Consider the following 25,334-nt stretch of genomic DNA (forward strand, 5'->3'; position numbering starts at 1 on the left):
CTCCTGATGTTTTTTCTGGGGAATAAAAGTAGCTTTCTTTCCACTGCAATTATGCTCAGACTTTAGTATGCACCAAATTCTCCTGAAAAGAAATAGGTTGGTGAAATAGATTGCAGCCGTCATCAAAGTTTTGAATCTAGTAAATCTGGACTTTGGGCAGAAAATACACATTTCCAGATGGCACCAACACTGCTGATTTTGAGAAACAGTGCCTCCCACTAAAAGCAGGTGGAGATCTTAGAAAAGTCCTAAGTCTCAGGCATCCATGACCCCAAATAGTTAAAGAGCATAGCAAACAGAGGAGAATTACAGAGATTAGAACTCCCTCGTCTGCTCTCCATCCACCTTCTGGGTCTGTGTGCCCTCACTCCCTCGCCTCACACTTGACTGCCTGAGTGTCCACACCCATTAAACTCCGTCAGCGGTATTGCCCATTCCTGCTACCGTGCACTTGCTCAGTTTCCCTCTATGGGGACTGCTACTCCCTCAGCTTTCTGGACAGCTCTACAGATCCTTCAAAGCTAGCTTAGTTGTTACCTGCTCTGATTTTCTCAGACTGATACCTAACCCCAGCCACTAAAAGGTAGAAGCATCTATCACTCCATATTCAGGGTTCCCATAGCACTTGGTTAATACCTGTCTTTTCATGTAAGGTCGAAGTGAGTGGCTTATACTGCTAAGACACTGAGATCCTGGGGTGAGGAGCTGTTCTATCAGGAAGCATTTGACAGAGGTGGGTATCAATTTGATGTACAAATTCATTCAATCAATCATTCATTAGTTCATTCAATTAGGCAAGGGTGCCTCCTTTGTCTAAACTTTTTCTACTTGTTCTCCTAAACTTTTCCTATCTAAATATTTTTCTGTATTTTAAATACTAAGCAAACTCCAACAAGAAGAGTTCTTCAAGCAAGCTGGTGTCTTGTCATTGGTTTTGAAAGTCAGACTGGGAGTCTTACAGCCAAGACAGCTTTATTTACTTAGCTGTCATAACTGAACACTTAACTGAACATATTCAAATACTTAAAGTTCTCACTGGCAAACCTGCAAATGAATGCTTAAAAGAGTGTGTGTGGCAGGAGAAATGACTGTAAAACTGTCAAGTTGGAAAAGCATTGATCTGCTTCTCTGGGTCTAATTGCTGCCCTGTGTAACTCAATGGGGATTCTCAAAGTGGATTACACAGGCTGTGAATCCAGCCCAGATGTGGGCCCCAGGACAGCTCAGCTTGCTTGCCAATAAACTTCTTTTTATGGCTTCTTTTTGGTACCCTTCTAGCATTGCCATAGATACACAAGTTGCATTCTACACTTCAAACTCTCAAAAACTATAAATTCGGTCCTTAACTTTGGAGGAACTAGACATAAATTTCTCAGTATTTCAGGTTTCCACTAACACTTTGTCAAACTACCAAGTGATTTAAGTTTTACATCAGAATTAAAGTATGTATATCAGCCAAGAAAGTATTTGCAAAATGCAAAGTAGCACTGAGTAACGGATAGAGTGCAATCCCTCCTGTGGTCCTCTTTCCTTGTCAGGACCACAACTGAAAATAGAAAAATTATTTAAAGTTTTAAATGGTTTGGCTACTGTTACTTTCCACTGTAAAATTGGAATTATAAAATTGTTGCAAAAATGAGGTGAAGTATAAAAGAAAAGTATTAAAAATATTTCTAGGCATTTTAGTTGAAAAACAGAAGAAAAAAATTCACTTTCCTGACTGTAAAAAATTTTGGCCGGGCGGTGGTGGCGCACGCCTTTAATCCCAGCACTCGGGAGGCAGAGCCAGGCGGATCTCTGTGAGTTCGAGGCCAGCCTGGGCTACCGAGTGAGTTCCAGGAAAGGCACAAAGCTACACAGAGAAACCCTGTCTCGAAAAACAAAAAAAAAAAAAAAAAAATTTGCTAAAATGCGTGAGTCAGTATGAGTTTTTCCAAATGAGCTGTTAACAAGCAATATTACAGATAATTTAAAAATACAAAATACTGGCTTCATCTATTTTTCACCTTTAGATACTTTTGGTTTTACAACAGAATGCACAATTTATCACTCAGAGTTACTACTACAAAATAAAAAAAAATACACATTTTGCCTTTTGGTTCTCAAGTTCCTTAACTGGATTATTAGAATTAAACAATAAAGGTTATTTTGTTTTTAATGCTTAAGTTGTCCTTGTGTTTCTCAGCTAAAATATCTAGAAATCTTTTTTTATACTTCTCTTTTATACTTCTTCAACTCCTTTTTAATTTTATATGTGTTCTCCGCTCATCAAAAATTAAGCTTGTGCACAAACTTTAAATTGTGTGTGTGCACACTTGCGCGTGCTCGCACGCGTGTGTGTTCCCTGCCATTTCCAAAACAATGGTTTCTTAAGAATTGTCATAATTTTGCAAAAACAACATAGTCTTACTGCAGAATACACACAGCGTAATTTTCACGTTGCTGTCTCCACGAGTCAAAGGAGTGAATGCTCTCTTCCGGACAGTTTTCCTCATTTGCAGAAGTTCCTTAGATGAATAAGACAGTTAAAGTAACATCAATAAGAATAAAAAATAAACAGCAAGTTTACAAATTTTTTGCCTCTCCCTGCCCCTTCCTACTCCTTCTACCCCAAAGCAACATGAGAAATAAATCTAATTATTTAATTAAACAAATTAAATTACTCCACTGGAAACTTGCTGTGACGTTATTCTCAGGCACCCTGGCTACCGAGATACCACATACAAATAGGTGAAAAGTTTTCAAATGAGATTCATCTCTGGAATTTACCCTAAACAAATTTCATTGGACAAGGTCCCAAATGGACTCAGCTTACCCTGACGTCCTAGCAGGAGTACTTTAGTTTAATTTTGTAGCAGGGAATCCAATCCATATATGGGCATAACTCACTGTGGATGAGTGGGTGAGCACTATGATATATTCTTTCAAGTCAAAAATAAATTATGGTGGAGGAAGTGTTTTGATGATCTTCCTTGTCTCTGACAGCTCTCCAGATAAAAGATTTCTTCTCTGGAGTAACATTTGAATACTAAATGACACCACTCAGAATAAATTAGTTTCACAAGCACAAACAGGCATCTACATTTACATCTAAAAAGCATACAGATCACCTTCCAGTTTTACTTATTTTTTATTTATTTTTTAATTAAGAAATTTTTTATTCATTTTACATACCAATCACATATCCCCCTCTTTTCCCTCCTCCTTCCCCGCCAGCCTTCCACAGTCAACCCACCCACCCCCCATTCCCTCCTACAGGAAGGTAAGGCCTCCCATGGGGAGTCTTCAGAGCCTGGTACATTCAGTAGAGGCAGGTCCAAGCCCCTCCCCCTACCTCAAGGCTGTGCAAGGGGTCCCACTATAGGTAGTGGGCTCCAAAAAGCCCACTAGGGATGGATCCTGCAGATCACTTTCCATAGTGGCAGGTAGCTATCCCGCTAAAAATTTTCTTGGCTTTGGAAAGCCTTTAGTGAATAAAAATTAATAATTTCATAAAAATTAGCAATAATTTCATATAGTAGAATAATTTTAAGCAAAAAAATCAGAGGAGAAATGTTTAAATATTGTTATTCCCTAATTCATTCCTATTTATAAAAAATATAAAAAACTATTTTAATAATAAAGTATTCATGAAATTTTTTTCCAAGATCTAGAATCTTGATGTAAAGAAAAATCTGAATAATGGAGGTAGTTCTTTAATTCTTTTTTCCAAATATGAAATTAACTGTGCAAGAGCATTTTTCTCTCTTTTATTTTTCATTCTTCTCTCATATATTACATCCTCATCTCAGTTTCCCCTCCCTCCCCTCCTCCCAGTCTCCCTGCCACCTCCTCTCTCCTCCAGATCCACCCTCCCACCGTCTCCCCTCAGAATAGAGCAGGCTTCCCAGGGACATCAACCAAACACAGCATAATATGCTGCAATAAGACTGGGAATACACTATCACATCAAGGCTGGACAAGGCCACTCAGGTGGAGGAAAAGGGTCCCATAAATAGGCAAAAGAGTCAGTGACTGCTCCAGCTCTCATTGTTAGGAATCCCACAAGAACACCAAGCTACTCAGCTATAACATAAATGCAGGAGACCTAAGTCAGACCTCTACAGGCTCCCTGATTTCTCCACACCCCCATGAGTCCCAGTCAGTTGATTCTGTGGGCAGTATTCTTGTGGTGTCCATGACCCCTCTGGTTCCTCTGATCCTTCCTCCCCCTCTTCTGCAGGACTCCCCAAAGCTCCACTTAAAGTTGGCTGTGGTACTCTGCATCTACTTCCATCAGTTGCTGGATGAAGTCTCCCTGTTCTCTTTGATGAGGATTCTGCTAGGCTCCAGAACACTCTGCAGGCAGGACACACTGTAGGTTGAAGGTTTTGTGGCTGGGTTGGTGTCCCAATCCCTCCACTCGAGCCCTTGCCTGGTTACAGAAGATGGCTGGTTCAGGCTCCATGTCCCCCATTACTAGGAGCCTTTGCTAGGCTTACTCTCATAGATTCCAAGCATGATATTTTAAATATTGGGAATTCTCAAAGTTTACAATACATGAATCATTTTTATTTATTTATTTATTTATTCAATTGGTTCAAAGAAGACTACCCTCAATTTAGTTTGAAACTTAGACTCACATTTTAGGATCTGACATAATGAAATACAAAGCCTGGTGAGAACACCGTTTGCTCATTTTTAGTTTATGATTGACATCATAGGTCCACCATGGCTGACCAGAAGTTCTTGGTAGATGTGTCTCCGTAGTTTCAGTGCCTTTGTCCTGCTTCTCCAGGGCTGGACATGCTTCCTGGGGGCTTCTTTGGTGTTGGGATACAAGGCTGTCCCCTCTTCTTTCTGATGTCCACTGGCACACCTGGTTTCTGGTTGGTGATCTGCTCAGGTCACATTCAAACCTAAATTGTCTTATTGTTGTCCAGCAGTCTCAGCTCACTCTGTCACTTTGAACCTCTCCTCTTGGGAAGGATACATGGGTGGGACTGTGGGGGACTTTCTGTTCTTCTCTTAGACGCCCTTTCCACATAACTTACATGTAGCCATCTTTATTACTGTGTTTCCTGGGCTATGCTGAGGTTTAGGGATACTTGGATTTCTAGCCCATGATGTCCACCCACAGACACTCCTTCCCACAGTCTGCATGGTGGTCCTGCTGTGTCCAGACATTAGGGCTGCTTAGAAACCCAACCCCTGCTTTCACTTACATGTACCAATAAACAGTTAACGTCATATTAGTAAGTAGTGTGGCAACATGCACCTCACCATTTTGAAAAAAAAATGACTCCCGGGCCAAAGCGAATTCCATATGGATCAAAGACTTTTAAATTGTAAAATAAAACCGTGAAAGCAGTAAAATGTGAGAAAATGTTTCTACAATTTCATAATGTGAAAAGTCTTCTTAAATATGATGCAAAGTTACAAAACCATTAAAGAAAATGTCAAAAATGTAAACAAAGCTAAAACTCCATGGCAAATAAAAGAAAGTGGGTCATGTTTTGACCATCAAGAACTCACTTTCTGGTTTACATTAGCTCTGAACAAATGATCAAGAAAAAACTCCACACTCTCCCACCAAAACACAGTTAAATAAGCAGTTAAGTAGATAATTCAAAAAAAATGAAAATAAAATGATGTGCGAAGATTCTTCTGTAGTTAAAGTTAGGCAGATGCAAGTTACAGCATCCCAGAAAGGTAAACTTCCAAGTTCCATAACATCCCATTTGTTGATGTGATTGTGGAAAAACAGCTTGTGTAGAATTAAATACTTTTGGAGCGGGGATTTCAAGACAGAGTTTCACTGTGTAGCTTTGGCTGTCCTGGAGCTCACTCTGTAGACCATGCTGGCCTCAAACTCACAGAAATCTGCCAGCCTCTGCCTCCCGAGCACTAGGATTAATTGCACACCACCACCGTCCAGCTGAATTAAATACTTTTTAATGGGGTATATTGTATAACTTTTGTTAGTTAGTTTAGAAATGATTAAGATCAACACTGAATAACCATCCTTTGACACAGCAATTGAGTTGTTAAGAATTGACTATAATTTAAAAAAAAAGATGTTACCACTCACTAAAATGTTCTTTATAGAATTACTTACAGTAACAATAACTAGAAAGATAATTCAAAGATTCATCAATAAGAGTATGACAAAATATGCTGCTGTACTGTCACTGAACAGAACATTGTATACCCATTAAAAAAAATGGCTCAGTGGATAAAGCACTTGCCATACAAGTATGAAGGAGTTCAGATCCTCAAAATTCAAGTAAAAGCAGAGTGGATATGGTGGCTCACCTGTGATTCCAGTGCTGGGAGGTGGAGAGAGAATCCAAAAAGCAGGTTGGCTAGTAAAACTAGCCCCTGTTGGTAAGCCCTGGGTTCAACTGGGAGACCATGCCTGAGTAAATAAAATGTAGACTGGTTGAGGAAGACTCCCAACATCCTTCTTAGGTCTCTGCATGCATACACACCTGCACATGCAACAACACATGTGTAAACTCACACATACCCATGCACACGGACACAAGCATATATGTGCAAAGATATAGATATATATCCAGTAATTCAAACAGATCTCTATTTCAATGGGTTAAGAGACAATGTAAAGTATCTATCAGTGTTTATGATCACATAATGTGTAAATAATTTAAGCATACATATATACATAGCATCCATGCTGATTTCTCTACAAGAAAACAGTAATAATAAGATTGAGTGAATATCTATGAAGAGATAAATGTGGACAAGAGCAGTGGCTGGAAAACAGAGGTCCATTTAACTTCTGGAGTTAGAACCTTCTATTACAGTTGTATCCACTGCTTTCACTTTTATTTAAAAAGTAGCTTTTTATTATAAAAATAAATCACTAGAGTCATTTGTTTCTCTTGGTTTAAAATAAAAAAACCAGCCTGGCGGTGGTAGCGCACACCTTTAATCCCAGCACTCAGGAGGCAGAGGCAGGTGGATCTCTGTGAGTTCGAGGCCAGTCTGGTCTCCAAAGCAAGTTCCATGAAAGGCGCAAAGCTACACAGAGAAACCCTGTCTCGAAAAACCAAAAAATAAATAAATAAATAAATAAATAAATAAATAAATAAATAAATAAATAAATAAATAAATAAAATTAAAAACCAAAGTTCAGTAGGACATACCTTCAGAGACCCATATAGCTGCAATTCCCAGCAAGGGCAGACTTGATTAATATATTTATAAATTACTGGTTCCACTGTTAAAATATCTGATATCCTTTTCATACACTAAATGAACTTCATGTGTCCTTATTCAAAATAACTCAAGAACCTAACTGTAAGCTTGTGTTTTAGAGGCGTTCTCTATTTTAGGGTTAATTCTTAACTAATTCAGTCTGTGGAAGGGAATAGATTTCTAGGCCCCATTTCTTAGTATGTTTCAAGGGGGATCTGGTGAGTAAGATGAGCCATTGGAGATACATCACCCGCACATAGGCAGGAAAAGCAACAAGACCTGCCCTCCTCCATAGTCCACCCACTTTCTCAGAGAAGCATCCCTGACTACCCATCGGAGGGGCTCCCCATCTACACCCACCTTACACTCAACCTTGCCTACACTTCACTTTCATCCTGTCTCGTGGGTTGCAATAATTTGTATTCATTTGTGAAATTAGTTCTGATTTGTCTTTCTCATTTTGCTGTATGAGCCCTAAGAGTAGGACCAAGGTCAACTGTCTACCGTTGTATTCCTAAAATTGATCTGCTAAAATCCTGGCACAAATTTAGTGGCCAGTAGGTGCCTATCAATAACTTAAAACTGTGGTAATCTGTGTGTATAGAGACTATAATACTAACAAGAGCTAGGCTCATTGAATGCATACATTGTGAATGATATTCTAAGTATCTATATGTTTTCTCCCTACTATACTCAAAATAACTTAAGGAAGAAAATTATGTTATTATATCTATTTTATAGATTAGGAAACAGAGATGTGAATATGATTAACTTGACCAAAATCAAACTCAACTAATCAGGAATAAAGTAAATCAACTATAGGTGTTATAACTACTAACCATGTAGGGTACATGTGCAATGTATATACAAAGTACATAGATGCTGTAATTTAGAAAAATGTTTCCCACAGGCCTACATGGTAAAGGCTTGACCCCCACCCCTGGGCACTTTGGGCATGTGGTGGAACCTTTAGGAGGTGGGGTCTAGCTACAAGTCTTCACTCATGACAATGTGCCTTTGAAGGGAATATTAAGAAACTGGCTCTCCCTTTTCCATTTTCTTTGACTCCCAGAGGCCATTAGATGACATGCTTCTTCATGTGCTTCCTGCCATAATACTCACTGCAGGCCCAAAATTTAATGGGGTCAACTAACCGTGGATTGTATCCTCCAAAACTGTGAGCAAAGATAAATGTTTCCCTTGTGTAAGCTGATTGTCTCAAGTGTTATATTCTAGTGATGGAAAGCCGCCTAACTTAATAGTAGAGGTTTATCATTTTAATTGCAGCTTAAAATTTGAAACAAAATCGTAAAGGAATGGAAATTTACTCCAATAAGTCACCAAATAAAAACACTCAATACTATTTCTCCTTTGACACATAGGAAGAAGCATGCCTCTTGTGAATACTGAAAATGACTTGTCGCTTCTATTATTTTGCAAACGGGTGTCAGTGTTTTCCCAAAGTGTAAACAGCTTTACAGAGACTATACCTTTGCATGGAAATTGAGGATCCCAAGAGGCCCAAGCAGCAGACACACGTTGTACTGTAGGCACAGTCTGACTGTACTTCACTCTTCTTGTCTGGCATGTGGTTATGTAGTGCCACCATTATCGTCAGCAGAAGCAACAAAAATAATTCTGAAGCACAGCGCCTGTTGCTCTCAAAGACAGCACCAAAACTAATTCCCTTTATGTTATAGATTTTTCAATAAAAGAAGCTAGTGTGGATGATAATATAAAAACATAGGACATTTTCTATGAAAGCTCAATGAGAATGAATTGATACAAAAGGATTAAAGCAAAAGAAAGATTAATTTACCTTGACAACAAGTATCCTACAATTCATTGCTGAATTCCCATTCCTAAAGTCTTTCTTTTGTCTTCAATACACATGGGGCAAGGCTTTGTTAGCTGATACGGAGCCTAAAACAGACACACAAATTATAACAGCCTGTGTGCTTTTTTCTCATACTCAGTATCCACTCACAGTGCCAGGAAAGTCATGTCAGCAACTTCTATTTTTTTTTTTTTTTTTTTTAAGGAACCATAATGTCTTAGTTTGGGTAACTATTGCTATGATGAAACATCATGACCAAAAGCAAGTTGGGAAGGGTTTATTTGGCTTACGCTTCCACATCATTAGTCCATCACTGAAGAAAGTTAGGACAGGAACTTGAGTAGGACAGGAACCCAGAGGCAGGAGCTGCTGCAGAGGCCATGGAAGTGTGCTCCCCATGGCTTGCTCCCCACGGCTTGGCTTGCTCAGCCTGCTTTCTTATAGAACACAGGACCACCAGCCCTGGGATGGCCTCCTCCATAATCAATCACTGATTAAGAAAATGCTACCCAGGCTTGCCCACAGCCCAGTCTTCCAGAAGCATTTTCTCAGTAAGGGTCTCCTTCTCTCAGATGAGTCTTGCCTGTGTCAAGTTGACATAAAATTAGCCAGCACACATACTAACCCCTCGCAATGGCGCTTCTTTATTGATTAATTAGCCCAGGTACATATCTTATTATAAACATTAACTTGGGGGCCAGAGAGATGTTCCAACAGTGAAGAACACTTGCTGCCCTGCCGGAGAACCCCCCACAGGGCAGCTCACTAACACCGGTAACACTGGATCCAGGGAATCCAATGCCCTCTTCTGGTCTCTGTGGGCACCCACACACATGTGGCTTACTCTCACACAGAGATCTGTAAAAAAAATAAATAAATTTTAAATATTTAAATAATATTTATTCTAAAAAAATGAATATTAGTTTGAATTTTATTTCTGCATTAGTTAGATGCGAATTTAGTTGACATGAATTAATCTCTTTTGGTAGTTCATCTGCAGTGGGGGGAAATCAATTTTCTGAACTTGAGGTTTTTGGTTACATTTTTTATTAGCTTAGAATGATTTCCATACAGGTATACGGCATACTTTAATCAGACTCATCACTCACTACACTCTCTCATCAATGCTTTTTATTTCTTTTTTTTTTTTCAACTCTAACAATCTTTCTAGAACTCTATTTTAGACTGAGTTCTGTGGCATTCTGCTTAATTCAAAATTTTGTTTTACCTATCCATTCATCTAGCTAGCATCTATCATCTATCTTTTTTTCATTTTTTTTTTTTTTTTTTGAAAATGCATTTTTCCCTGTGCAGTGGTGGCGCACTTTAATCCCGGCACTCGGGAGGCAGAGGCAGGCGGATCTCTGTGAGTTCAAGGCCAGCCTGGGCTACAGAGTGAGTTCCAGGAAGAAATCCTGTCTCAAAAACCAAAAAAAAAAAAAAGAAAGAAAGAAAGGAAAATACATTTTTCTCACATACTATATCCTGACGACAGTTTTCCCTCCCTCCACTCCTCCCAGCTCCTCACCATCTCCCCTCCCATCTGATCAACTCCCTTTCTGTCTTTCATTAGATAACAAACAGGCTTCTAAGGGATAATAATAAAATATAACAAAATAAAACAAAAACTAACACGTCAGAATTGGACAAAACAAACAGAAGGATAAAGTCCAAGAGAAGACAAAAGAAAAGAGACCCACATGTTCACAAACTCAAGAATCTCATAAAAATGCTAAACTGCAAGCCATACTATATATAAAAAAAACCCTGTAGGGCAAAAAGAGAAATATATACATATGTAAATTAAATTAAATAAAAATAAAAAATAATAAGGTAAAGTTGTGGGTTTTTTTTAAAAAAAAAAAAAAAGCCTTAACATGACATTGTGAGACAAGGAACCTCCAAAGACGCAGTTGAACTGATTTTCTGTCGGCATCTACTGCTGGGCATACAGCCTGCCTTCAAGAGTAGTTTGTTTCCCCACTGTGACTCCCTTGGAAGAAACTAAACAATCATTTGCAAGTGGTTATCAACTAAAGATGGCTTCTGGGCTAGGGGTAGGGTTATGTGTCCACTTCTCCTTTCAGAAGAGGAATATTTAAGGAACACCACAAAGAAGAAGAGTGTGGCTTTGATGTAATAACTAAGGAGACTGCTTGGAGACAGGACTGGAAAAGGACTGTTTGACCACAGTGAGGATATAGGATGCTTTCCTACTGTGACAGATGGTTTTGAAAACACCAGTTATGTTACTGTGTGTGTGTGTGTGTGTATATGTGTGTGTGTGTACAATATATATGTATATATGTGTGTGTGTGTGTATGTGTGTGTGTACAATATATATGTATATATGTGTGTATATGTGTGTGTGTACAATATATATATATATGTGTGTGTGTGTACACATGTGTATATACGTGTGTATACATATACATGTATATGTGTGTATGTGTATGTGTTTGTGTGTGTGGTTATAAGGAAGAAAAAATGGAAATAAAGACAGACTTACAGTAGTAATTTAAGGGAAAGACGATGGTGGCTTGTGTCAAGGTATAAGACATGGTTGGGTATTTAAAGAAAGAAAAGACAACATTAACTTTTATTAATATTGTGGACCACAAGAGAAAAATAAGAATAAAGGGTGATCCTCGACTTCAGATCAAGTGAGTAGAAGTGAGTGCTAGTTACAAATATGGAGGCATCTAGGCAAAGGGCCAAGTTCCAAGGAGGAAATTGAGAGTCCTGTTTTACCATGTCCAGGTTGAGATGAGCTAGCAATTCATATCAGTGACAATTAACAATGGCTATGGGCAACGGATACAAATGTGAGTAGCTTAAAACACAACTTTTCACCTCTTTTGCATAAAAGCCTCAAGGGAGATGGTCATTCCAGCTTTCTTCCCCATTAGCTCGGTCTTATAGTTAAAGACAAGCTTCTCCAAACATCGTTACAGAGGAATACAGGATTGACCAAGGCTGCCATAAGCTGCCACAGAACACTTCCATGCCCTTGCGTTCTCTTAGACAAAAGTTTGTCACATAGGAATGGGTTGGAGTGGATGTCCAGGCTTTAATCTGAGATTTCATGACAACTAAATGCAACAACATCCTGGATTAAGAGCAGTAGCTGGAAGACAGCTAAGAGCCTCTGTCATAACATCCAGTGGAAACCTCAAAAAGACTGTTCCAAATCCTGCTCAAAAACTCAGAAAAGAAGTAAGGAGTGAGATTCTGATTGTGTCAAACATCAGTTACTTCCATTTTGAGTGTCTGAAACAGAAAGCAACTTTTTTTTTTGAGACAGGGTTTCTCTGTGTAGCTTTGCGCCTTTCCTGGGACTCACTTGGTAGCCCAGGCTGGCCTCGAACTCACAGAGATCTGCCTGGCTCTGCCTCCCAAGTGCTGGGATTAAAGGCGAGCACCACCACCGCCCGGCTAGAAAGCAACTTTTAAACCCTGCGACAGCTTACACTTTTCAAAGATGCCATGGCAGTATTTCCTATTCCATCATATACGATGGGATATTGTTATTCCTCCTTTAAGAAGTGGGGTCTAGAACCCTTCTTCTTGAAGGTAGCCTTGTAAGTCACAGTCAGATGAGTAGAAGTGATACAGCACGGTTTCCAAAGCTAGGTTGGGAAAGGAATCGCAGCTTCCTTGTTATACTTTGGAACACTTCCTCTTGGAGTCTCAGAGATAATGCCAGAAGTTCAGCTACCCCAGGGCCACCATGTTGTGAGGAAGCCATGTCACATGGAGGCAGTGGAGGCTGTGGAACTTTTACCTCCTCACCACTTGTAAGAAAATACATCATTAGAATGTACACACACACACACACACACTGGCAAGGCAATCCTGGCCTTCATTGGCTGGAGATAGTTGAGAATCTTTAGCAAAGAGGCAAAGACAAAACAGTCTAGTGTGATAGCTGTTAAGATCGTACATCCAGCTCTCAGACCCCTACTCAGTCACCAACTTCAGTACCTATGAGGAAACTGAGAGAAACTTATTTCCTCCTAATTCATTCATTATTATGAAATATAATAAAATTATTAACTATTGAAAGTGACTTAAGTCCCTAGCATTACAAAGCTGTGACTACTGTTGTCCACAGTCCCTGTGCTGTATCCCTTCACCTGTTGATGGAAGGAACTGCGTTATAGAACAGAAGATATATCTGGGCAATCTAAGGACAAAACTTCTGATCTAGCCACAGTGCTCTCTACTTCACAACACACACACACACACACACATACACACACACACACACACCACGCACACACACCAATGAGGACTATTAGTACTAATTTTCAACTGCTATAAACTATAACATGAAGTTACATGATATACAGTCAGTGGACACAGTGTAAACATACTATCAGATGCCTGGTCCTGAAAGTTCCCCTTCTCTGCAACCCCCAAGACAATCCCTATCACCACTAGCCCCCTCTAAGCTCTTTCATAGAACGTAAAGAAAAGTAAAATGGCTCACTCCTGTAATCCCATCACTCACCAAGCTGAAAGAGGACTGCCGCCACAGGTTTGAGGTCAGCCTGGGTAATGTAGGTAAGTTTCACTCAGCCTGGCCTCTACTGCGAAACTCTGTCCCGAAAAACGTAGGAAAATAAGTAGAAATTAAATTACAAATTCTGCAACCCCTTGCTTACATTTTACCTATTCAAAAAGTAATTTCCCCTAAAACAGTATTACATGAGATTACGTTCAAGTGAAATTATTAATAAGTGCCTCCTACTGTCACCAAGGAAATGTGTTCTCCGGATGATATCTGTGGATATGTGGTACACAAGCATGTTACTGTAACAAAAACTAAAAAATAAAATATTAATTTAAAAACTAATTGAATGATACAAAAGTAACTTCACATACATTTCTTAACAAAAGAACAATCAGATACTTTTTTCTATTTTTGTTTTATGTGGAAAATCAAAATATTCATTCTTGGGGCCTCTAATCAGTTTCCAACATCAAAAAGAAAACTAAGGAATTTGGATGGAAACCATTCTTGCCCTGGGTCATCAGAATAACTGATTAGATTTCTCAATCCAGTTTACAACAAGAGAAAAAAATCTTAATTTATTGCAATATATTACATATTTATTAATATTTATATTTTCAACCATTGTCATTACCGCAAAAATAGAGATTATAACTTTTGTGACCTGGAAATGTGTATCTTAATGAGGAGTATTGTTTAATATATTATTGTTGAGTATGTAGAGAAATGTTCTTGAATGTTAAAACACCTTGTTTGTATTTTGTCACATGTAACACGAATGTCTTTCATTTGAAGCAAAATGGGACTTTGTCTATTTTACTTCACTTTTTCACATGATGAAACTGGCTGAGGCATGAAACGTTGCCCAGGAACACGTGACTCTGAATGGTGACAGGCATGAGAACTCAGTGTTCGGAAGAGGAGGCAGGACTCGTGTTGATGACCGATGCAAGGTGACCCCTTTGCTGGGCCAGAGGTTAATTCTTCAAAGTAGTTAGTGGCCAATTTATCAGGCACAATTTAACAAGTATAAATATTGAATCTGAGAACTCAAGAGACACTCATTAACTAGAGAATATTTTCTCCTTAAATTGTACCTTCTACCTTTACAGTATCTCTAAGTTCCATTATATAGAAATTTTGCTCAGAGCATTTTCTTTAGTATTGAAACAGACCATAATGAAGATTCTTTTTGTGTTTCTCCAGAGAAAGGTGCTCCTGGAATGTGGAGGGAGAGCAATGCGGGACTCTCTCGTGACTCTGGTAAGGCTTTGACTTAGTGCCACAGGATAGAGCTATCAGTGAACTGGAAAGGCAGACAGGGTCACGCAAATGATCAGGAGCTGCACAGCTATTGAGCGGTTATCATTGGCTCAGTGTCAACCAGGCGGGAAATGAATAGAAAATCCCAAATGTAAATTTGTTTAACACTTGCCATCAGTGACCTAGAGAAATAGAGAGCTTATTGAAGTTTGTAGCTGGATGAGATAAATGTTCTTTTTGGCCCTAAAAAAAATGAAAAATGAATACAAGATGTTCAACAGAATCAAAATTCCACATATGTTTGATTAATTGGGGGGGTGGGGGGGAACCAGTTCATGAAATAATCAAGACCAATAGAACCAAGAATGGAATCACATCTTTGAGAAATGTGCTATCTATATAAAATGACATCTATCACTAGTCAAGTCCACAGTGTTCACACACACACACACACACACACACACACACACACACACACACACACACACACAGAGAGAGAGAGAGAGAGAAAGAGAGAGAGAAAGAGAGAGAATAACAAAAAAAAGTAGAATTCAAGGAGAAAAATTTGTAATGGATATCTAATATTTTACATAGAAATTTTATTTTCTTATAGTGAGAACCCAGAATTTTCTAGTGAAAGAATGTCTTTCTCATAGGTATTGCTCTTGTTGTAAATTTCCAATTTTAACACAGGGCCTGGGATTTATGGAGCCAACGGGATGAAGCAAAAGTGAAGAGGCGGAGTGAGATGCTGTCTCTTGGTGTGCTTTCTTCATTTTAAGAAGACAGATACAAGTGATTAGACCACGACTACATGATAAATAAAGTATATGATCATGTATTAAAAATAAAATTAAAAGGTTGTGCCAAGCTGTGTGTCCATTTCCCAACTGAGGAGCCCTACCTTTTCTGTTTAACTTCATTCTAAGAGCAGACTTTCAAGTTTCACCATGACAGGCTTTCAGCTATGAAATAGAGTAAGGTAGGAAAGGGATCACTTAACGCTGAAGTTTTTTTCCTCTGTAAACTTCTTCATCGTCTACTCCCACACTTTGTCACTCAGGAATTCCTGCATATATTTTAGATGAAAACAGTCTGAAAAACTGGCTGTGGTATAAACTGAGACCATGGCCCAGTCAATTAGCTGAGTTAAAAACAAACCAAAAAAAAAAAAAAGCAAAACAAAACAAACAAACAGTAACAGCTGTTTATTAAATCAATTTTTCCTTATGGGTGAGATTTCCTATTTGAAGAGTGAATAAAAATACGATAATGTTTTGTCTTTATCTCTGTGTGTCATGTAAAAAGAAAGAAACAATATTCCATATGTTCCTTTGTTCACCGTCAAGACAAACAACTATAAAGTGTATCAGAGTTTTTTGGTTTTTATTTAATATTTTTATTTTATAATTAACTTAATTTCACATATCAGCCACAGATTTCCCTGTCCTCCCTCCTCCCACCCCCCAGTCCTCACCCCCAATACACCCCCATTCCCACCTCCTCCAAGGCAAGGTCTCCCCTGGGAAGTCAGCCCAGCCTGGTAGACTCAGCCAAGGCAGGTCCAGTTCCCTCCTCCCTATACCAAGGCTGAGCAAAGTGTCCCAGCACAGGCCCCAGGCTCCAAAAAGCCAGCCCATGCACCAAGGACAGGTCCAGGTCCCACTGCCTGGGGGCCTCCCAAACAGTTCAAGCTAATCAACTGTCTCACTTATCCAGAGGGCCTGGTCCAGTTCCATGGAGGCTCCTCAGCCATTGGTTCACAGTTCATGAGTTTCCACTAGTTTGGTTATTTGTCCCTGTGCTTTTTCCAATCATGGTCTCAACATCTCTTACTCATACAATCCCTCCTCTCTCTCGCCGATTAGACTCCTGGAGCTCCACCTGGGACTTGGTCGTGGATCTCTGCATCCACTTCCATCAGACGCTGGATGAGAGTTCTATCATGACAGCCAGGGTGTTCGGCCATCTGATCACCAGAGCAGGTCAGCTCAGGCACTCTCTCAACCATTGCCAGTAGTCTATAGTGGAGGTATCTTTGTGGATTTCTGGGGACCTCTCCAGCACTCTGCTTCTTCCTATTCCCCTGGGGTCTACATTCATCATGGTATCTCTTTCCTTGTTCTCCCACTTTGCTCCTGATCCAACTGGGACCTCCCGCTCACCTAAGCTCTCTTCCCCTCGACCCTTGCCCTCCATTACCCTCCCACCCCCAGTTTGCTCATGTAGATCTCATCCATTTCCCTGTCGTTGGGCGATCCCTGTGTCTTTCTTAGGGTCCTCTTTACTAGGTAGCCTCCCTGGAGTTGTGAGTTGCAGTCTGGTTATCCTTTGTTTTACATCTAGTATCCACTTATGAGTAAGTACATATCATGTTTGTCTTTCTGAGTCTGAGTTACTTTACTCAGGATGATTTTTTTCTAGTTCCATCCATTTGACTGCAAACCTCATGATGTCATTGTTTTTCTCTGCTGAGTAGTACTCCATTGTGTATATGTACCACATTTTATTTATCCATTCTTCAGTTGAAGGGCATCTAGGTTGTTTCCAGGTTCTGGCTATTACAAATAATGCTGCTATGAACATAGTTGAGCATGTGTCCTTGTGGTATGATTGAGCAATAGCCAAAAATATACAATGGAAAAAAGAAAGCATCTTCAACAAATGGTGCTGGCATAACTGAATGTCAACATGTAGAAGACTGCAAATAGATCCATATCTGTCACCGTGCACAAAACTTAAGTCCAAGTGGATCAAAGACCTCAGCATGAATCCAGTTACTCTCAACCTGATAGAAGAGAAAGTAGGAAGTAGTCTTGAACGCATTGGCACCAGAGATCACTTCCTAAATATAACACCAGTAGCACAAGCACTGAGAGCAACAATTAATAAATGGGACCTCTTGAAACTGAGAAGCTTTTGTAGGGCAAAGGACATGGTCAACAAGACAAAACGACAGCCTACAGAATGGGAAAAGATCTTCACCAAACCCACATCTGACAGAGAGCTGATATCCAGAACATGTATCAGAGTTTTAAAAAAAAAAACAAAAACAAAGACATAAACTTCAGGTCAGTGAGACAACTCTGGGAGTTGATGTGCTGGTTCCCAAGCTTGATGATGAGTTACATCCCTAGGACCCACATGGTGGAAGGAGATAATCAACTCCTGCAAGCTGTCCCCAGACCACTACATACATGCACGCTCCTGCATGAGCACATGCACGCGTGTACACACACACACACACACACACACACAAACACACACACACACACAATTTGTACCTTATCTCCAATGGTTTGGAAGCACCAGGTGAAATCTGTGATAGGCTCACTCCTTCATTTAAAAACAGAACTTAATGGTATTCTGTATGAGAGCAGATGTACGTACAAATTCAAGCACACAAAAGTGCACCCTTTGCAAATGGATGGAACTAGAAAAAAAAAAATCCTGAGTGAGGTAACCCAGACCCAGAAAGACAAACACAGTATGTACTCACTCATAAGTGGATATTAAACATAAGGCAAAGGATAACCAGGCTACAATCCACAACCCCAGAGAAGCTAGGCAGCAAGGAGGACCCTAAGAGGGATATGCATGGATCGCCCTAGGAAGGGGAAATAGATCAGATTTCCTGGGTAAACTGGTAGTGTGAGGAGAGGAGGGAGCGTGGAATCAGGGATGGGGGATAAGAACATGAGGGAATGGGATGGTCTAGTTGGGGGAGAGACAGAGAGGGAGAACAATGAAAGAGATATCTTGACAGAGGGAGCCATTATAAGGTTAGAGAGAAACCTGGTGCCAGGGAAACTCCCAGGAATCCACAAGGATGACCCCAGCTAAGACTCTTAGCAATAGTGGAGAGGATGCCTCAACTGCCCTTCCTCTGTACTCAGATTGATGACTACCCTAATTGTCATCATAGAGTCTTCATCCTGTCACTGATGGAAGCAGATGCAGAGATCCACAGCTAAGCACTGGGCGGAGCTCCTGGAATCCAGTCGAAGAGAGGGAGGAGGGATTATATGAGCAAGGGGGTCAAGATCATGATGGGAAAATCCACAGAGACAGCTGACCTGAGCTAGTAGGAGTTTAAGGACTCTGTACTGACAACTGGGGAACCTGCGTAGAACCGAATTAGGCCCTCTGAATGTGGGTGACAGTTGTGTGGCTTGAGCAGTTTATGGGGCCACTGGCAGTGGGACCAGGATTTATCTCTAGTTCATGAACTGGTTTTTGGAGCCCATTCCCTATGGAAGGATAGCTTGCTAAGCCTTGATGCAGGGGGGAAGGGGCTAGGTCCTGCCTCAACTTGATATGCCAGACTTTGTTGACTCTCCATGGGAGGCCTTACCCTCTCTGAGAAGTGGATGGGGGGGATATGGAGAGGTGGGGAGAGGGGGAGGAGAAGAGGGGAGGAAGGGGAACTGCGGTTGGTATGTAAGTGGGGAAAAAATACTTTTAAATAAAAAAAAAGTGTGCTCTTTGATGGCTGCTGGCCCCTTGAAGGTTATGGGGCAGGAAAGTCACTGTCTTGAGTAGTATGAAGCCACTGGCCAGCTGCTCATGTTCGCATAGAAAACTCCACACCCATGCCCTGGTTAGACTCAGTGGGTCACAAAAACAAAAACAAAAGACACAGTAGTGGGATGGGGGCTTATTTGGAGGTGATCTTGGTGGCTAGTGGGAGGGAGTTAAGAGAGAGGTAGTTGGGATGACCAGAATAGTATACACATGTATGACATTGTCAAAGAATAAGTTAATTTTTTTGTTGTTGTTGTTGTTTTTGGAGACAAGGTTTCTCTGTGTAGCTTGGGTGCCTGTCCTGGATTTCACTCTGTAGACCAGGCTGGCCTCGAACTCACAGAGATCCACCTGGCTCTGCCTCCCAAGTGCTGGGAGTTAATTTCTAAAAAGAAGCTTAGGTTCGTCAACTCCAAAACCACCTTCAATTTACATGTATTTTCCTTTAAAGAAGTTGAGTGGCTAGGGCAACTGGCAGTAATTACAATTAATTATTAATTAATATAATTGTATGAATTTTCATTAATTGTGAAGTAACAAGTTTTAAAGAAAAATACTATCGAAAATTCATGAACATTGGATCCAACTAACATTTCTTGCATCTTTAATTAAAAGACTCCCAAAAGGCTATGAGTTCGAGGCTTACCTAGTCTACATATAAGTCCCAGGCCAGCCAGAGCTACACAGTAAGATTCTATTTGAGAGAGAGAGAGAGAGAGAGAGAGAGAGAGAGAGTTGCAGAAGATATATTCTGCAATATTTTTAAGAAAGCATGAAATGCCGTATCACATTGCATTAGTTTTTTAAATATCTAACCAAAGTATAGAAACAGGAATCGCCACTCATGCTAAAAATATGATCCACTCATTCTCTTGCCAAAGCAATCTTCTCTGAGACTGGCTTTGAATCGTAAATATATTCAATGGCTTCTTTTGTTTTTGTTAAAAGCCTTTTACCCTTGATTTTTCCAAGTGCTTTTCAAAACCATTCCTAACTCTACAAATAGCAAACGATTGGGACCAAAACCGTCCAACTAAATTGAATGAAATTGTACTTCCTTTTCGTTATCTCACCCAAATTTGAAAGTGAGTCCCCTTCCCATTTATGTTAGTTTACAAAGGATGCTGCAACAACTCTCACAAACTGATAGCCTTAAACAATAGAAATGTGTTGTCTCGCATGTTTGGGCAAGGGAAGTCAGGCTTAAGACAATGGCCAGGTTGCCCCTTTCTGAGATCTGTGAGGAATGATGTTTCTAGGCCTTTCTTCCTGGTGTATAACTTGTTCCTGGGTCCCTTCACACGGCCTTCTTCCTGTCAGCGTGTCTGTGTTCAAGTTTATCTTTTTTTTTAATAACAATACAAGTTGTATCGTATTATCCTAATTGTGAAGATTCTATCTCCAAATAAGAACGAATTGTTACTGGATATTGGGATGTCAGCCTATGAATTTAGGGGTCAGGAGTAGCACACAGTTTAGCACACAACACCATCATAAAGCTTTTCACTCTGTAGAAATTTTCTTCATGTGTCTAGACATGGTGACACACGTTTGTGATTCCAGGATTCAGAAGACGGAGGCAGGAGGATCACTATGAGTTTCACTATGACATGAAAAGAGAAACAGGGAAAATGGGGAGTTGGGGTGTCTGGCTGGTTTTATATCGATCTGACATAAGCTAGAGTCGTTTTTGAGAGAGGAGTCTTCAATTGAGCCAGTGGCTGTATTGCACTGGCCTCTTGGGATGACTGTGGTGCGTTTTCTTGATTGATGGCTGATGTGGGAGGGTCCAGATCACTGGGGTTGTGCCACCCCTGGGCTGATGATTTTGGATGCTATAAGCAAGCAGGCTAAGCAAGCAATGAGCTAGCAAGTCAGTAAGAAGTTTTTTTCTGTGGCCTCTGCTTCAGTTCCTGCCTATAAGTTCTTTCCTGACTTCCCTCCGTGATAGACTATTCCCTAGAAGTGTAAAATAAAATAAGCCCTTTTCTCCCCACGTTTCTTTCGGTCATGGTTTTTAAGCAGGGGAGGGGGGTCAATACAACAGGAGAGTGAGGGGGGAGGAAAAAATAACACTAAGGATGTTTGAAAAGACTGTAAGGAATCATACTGTTTTTATTCACCCCAAATTATGTATAATACACTTCAGTGTTTGTATATGCATCTACATCAAGTTTAAAGGAGGTTATGCCACCTGGACTGTCAGTGTTCCCTGCAAGAAACATAGACTATGTAACAACAACAGCAAAAATACCAGACAAAAAACACCCTTTAGAGTTGTTGGTCCTGGGGAATGGGTGTCAAGATACGCCAAAGCTGTTGGCCATAGCGCATCCCAGAGGTGGTTGTATCCCCTATTGCTGAAGACACCATGTACTTCAGACACAGGGCTTGGCAGATTTGAGCAAAACCTGGCCTGAAAACCTCCTCCCTGAGCACTAGCTTTCAAGGTCCCGGGAGGTACGATGCAAGCCATCAAGACAGAGGAGCAACCAATAGTCATACCCAGCTGTGACACCTATGAACCACAATTATCAGCATGGGAAGATACCCCGAAGAGTGCAATAGTGCAGTAATAAATAGCTATCTAATTAGACTTATGGCCCACTCAAGAGCAAGGTAATCATTGCTGGAACTGTAAATCTAGCTGACAACCTATAGCTAGTGTAATGGATCTTAGAGGAGAACCTACTACCTCACTTTCCTAAACCAGCACAGTTCCTAACTGCACTCTAAGTACTCAGCCTTATAACCACAGGTAAATGTAGCTCTCACCCTCATCAAAGAAATTTCTCTTTGTAAGCAATGGAGACCATTACAGGAAACCACAACTGACCAAAATGCAAAGAACAGGGCATTTCCAGCCCCAAGCAATATGGCTACAACACAACTCTTACACCTAAGATCTGGAAAACATCATAGAAAAGTGAGTGGAAAGAGTATAAAAACCAGAAGGCCAGGAAATCTGCTGTGAGGTTGTGTCTCCTAGAAATGATATGGAAGCTAGACCCATAAGACCTTGCCTGGACAAGACCTGAACAAGTACAACGTCAATAGACACGCTAACACGGAGGGGAGAAATCGCTCAGGGCCCCACTGCTAGACAAAGAATTATAGCCAAATAAGGAATGCTGAGAGTAAGAGAATCAGTCTTCCCCAGGGATGAGCTCCCTGAGTGGTTAACCAATATCAAGTGGGCCTTGAAATCATATACAAGCAAGCAACACTAAGTGGACTCAGCAGTTGTATTTGTATTTATCTGTGTATGTGTGTGTGTGTTTAACAATGATAGTTAAAGAAAAGGAGTCCATATATTTGAGAAGGGAGGAGAGGTGACAGGGGACATGGGAGGGGATGAAGAGAAGAAAGGGAAAGAAGAAATGAGGTAATGATGCAAATACAAAATTATATTTTAATTTTTCAAAATTAAAAAAATTAGACAAACAAAAAAATTATTCATGTTAGCATTCAACTCTAAATGGGGATGTCTTCATCAAATTCAAGGCTCAGGGATTTATGCGGAAGAAAAAGCAGAAAAAAATTAAGATTCAGAGGACTGATGCACATATGATCTCAGAAACTGTGACATCACATACAAGACCTGCACAAATTCAAGCCAGACAAAATCCCAGCATGGTGAACAGAAAGTGGGTACAAAGTCCCACTCCTAAAAAAGAACCTGTGCTTGACACCTGCTGGGAGAGGGAAAATCATACTCAGAAGCACTTGACCTACACGAAATGGACTCCATGTTTTCGTGTGTACCCTTTTTGCTATTGCTATGGTTTGGTGGCTTTTGTCTTTTCCGTCTTTGTTTTTGCTTGTCTGTTTTTTTTTTTTGTTTTTTGTTTTTTTTTGGTTTTTCGAGACAGGGTTTCTCTGTGTAGCTTTGCGCCTTTCCTGGAACTCACTTGGTAGCCCAGGCTGACCTCGAACTCACAGAGATTCGCCTGGCTCTGCCTCCCGAGTGCTGGGATTAAAGGCGTGCGCCACTACTGCCCGGCTGCTTGTCTGTTTTGAGAGAAAGATCATGAAGCTACGTGGAAAGGGAGATGAGGAGGATCTGAGAGGACTTGGAGGTGGGGAAAGAATATGATCAAAATCTATTGTATGAAATTTTTAATAATTTTAAACTGTGATAAAAAATTAAAAAAGGGGCTTTGTGGCAGCAGTAGAAGAGGAAGATGGCGGCCACCTTAGCTGTTCGAGGAGGGGTCTCTGCACCGGCTTTTGGGCCGGAGGCTCTCGCCCCAGACTGGGAAAACCGGAAAGTCTCCACAGGGACCACGATCATGGCTGTGCAGTTTGATGGGGGCGTGGTTCTAGGAGCAGACTCGAGAACAACCACTGGGTCTTACATCGCCAATCGAGTGACAGACAAGCTGACCCCTATCCATGACCATATCTTCTGCTGCCGTTCTGGCTCAGCGGCCGATACCCAAGCAGTAGCTGATGCTGTCACTTACCAGCTTGGTTTCCACAGTATCGAACTGAACGAGCCTCCACTAGTACACACAGCCGCCAGTCTCTTTAAGGAGATGTGCTACCGATACGGAGAAGACCTGATGGCAGGAATCATCATTGCAGGCTGGGACCCTCAAGAAGGAGGGCAGGTGTACTCCGTTCCCATGGTGGGTATGATGGTAAGGCAGTCCTTTGCCATTGGAGGTTCTGGGAGCTCATATATCTATGGCTATGTTGATGCTACCTATCGGGAAGGCATGACCAAGGACGAATGTCTGCAATTCACCGCCAATGCTCTCGCTTTGGCTATGGAACGAGATGGCTCCAGTGGAGGAGTGATCCGCTTGGCAGCCATTCAAGAATCGGGGGTAGAGCGGCTGGTACTTTTGGGAGACCAGATACCCAAATTCACCACTTCCACTTTACCACCCCCCTGAATCCTAGTGTTCTAGGGTGTCATAAAAGATATTCATACTGATGAAAAAGTTAATAAACAGTTTGTCAAAGAAAAAAGGAAAAAAATTAAAAAAGGAAAGAAATCTATTAGTAGATTTCATTATATTAAAATCTATAATTTCCCCAAACTAATTTTTTTAATTTTTTAGATTGGATGGCATGAATATCCTACAGGTATAATTGTGGCTCACTTACCTTGCAGTAACCGACAGCTCTCTAATTGGACCTACAATCTGACCAGCCAGAGGAATACGACGCCTGATTCTGGAAACTAAGCTCAGTGCTAGTGAAATCATGGATGGATATTGGAGAAGACTCTACAACCACTAATTTACTATGTCAACATAATCCCTAACAACAATCAATAAATCTTTAGAAAAATTCTTCTCCATGTTAAAAATAATACCATGAAAGTAAATTATTGGACCATGTCCATATGGGTGTGAGCAGCTAGTGTAAGATGAAAACAATGAGTTTGCATATAGACAAGGCATCATCCAAGCCGAGCAGTTTAGCTTTATCTTAGAGGATAATATAAAAAGCCTACATCAGAACTCTTGTGTTGCAAGTGACAGAAAGTCCAACTCAAATTTCGCTTACTATGGTGATATTTTATTTTGTACTAAAATGTTATTTGTATGTTAATAAATAAAGTTGCCCAGGGGTCAGAGCTATTAGCAAGCCATAGGAAAGCCGGGCGGTGGTGGCGGCATACGCTTGTAATCCCAGCACTTGGTAGGCAGAGCTAGGTAGATCTCTGTGTGTTCAGGGATACAGCCAGCATTGGAGACACACACCTTTAATCTCAATACCAACCATAGAAGACCTGGAGGTCTATACAGACAGGCAGTGACGAGGTGGTTATGTGGTTGGGTTTACAACCAATGAGAAGGCAGAACCGAAAGTCTTTATAAAGACTTTAACACAGGAAGTAACTCTCTTTCGGAGAGGTAGGACCACCGCAAGAGGAAGGGTAAGGTTTTAGCTCTTAGCTCTGACCTCTTGGCTTTCTTCTTTGCATTGGTTCTGTGTTTCTTATTTAATAAGATGGTTGGTTGCATCTACAGCTTACTC

General features: G+C 40.6%; 1 protein-coding gene across 1 annotated transcript; it reads left to right on the top strand.

Annotated features, from left to right (window-relative positions):
* Nucleotides 1-23,492: 23,492 nt before the first annotated feature.
* LOC128105503 (proteasome subunit beta type-6-like) lies at nucleotides 23,493-24,310 on the top strand. Its single transcript, XM_052730720.1, has one exon. The coding sequence runs from the start codon at nucleotides 23,525-23,527 to the stop codon at nucleotides 24,239-24,241; it is 717 nt and encodes a 238-aa protein (XP_052586680.1). The 5' UTR covers nucleotides 23,493-23,524; the 3' UTR covers nucleotides 24,242-24,310.
* Nucleotides 24,311-25,334: the final 1,024 nt, after the last annotated feature.

The sequence above is a fragment of the Peromyscus californicus genome, unplaced genomic scaffold, assembly GCF_007827085.1.
Source record: "Peromyscus californicus insignis strain IS unplaced genomic scaffold, ASM782708v3 Scaffold_9__1_contigs__length_137607984, whole genome shotgun sequence".
Classification (NCBI taxonomy): domain Eukaryota; kingdom Metazoa; phylum Chordata; class Mammalia; order Rodentia; family Cricetidae; genus Peromyscus; species Peromyscus californicus.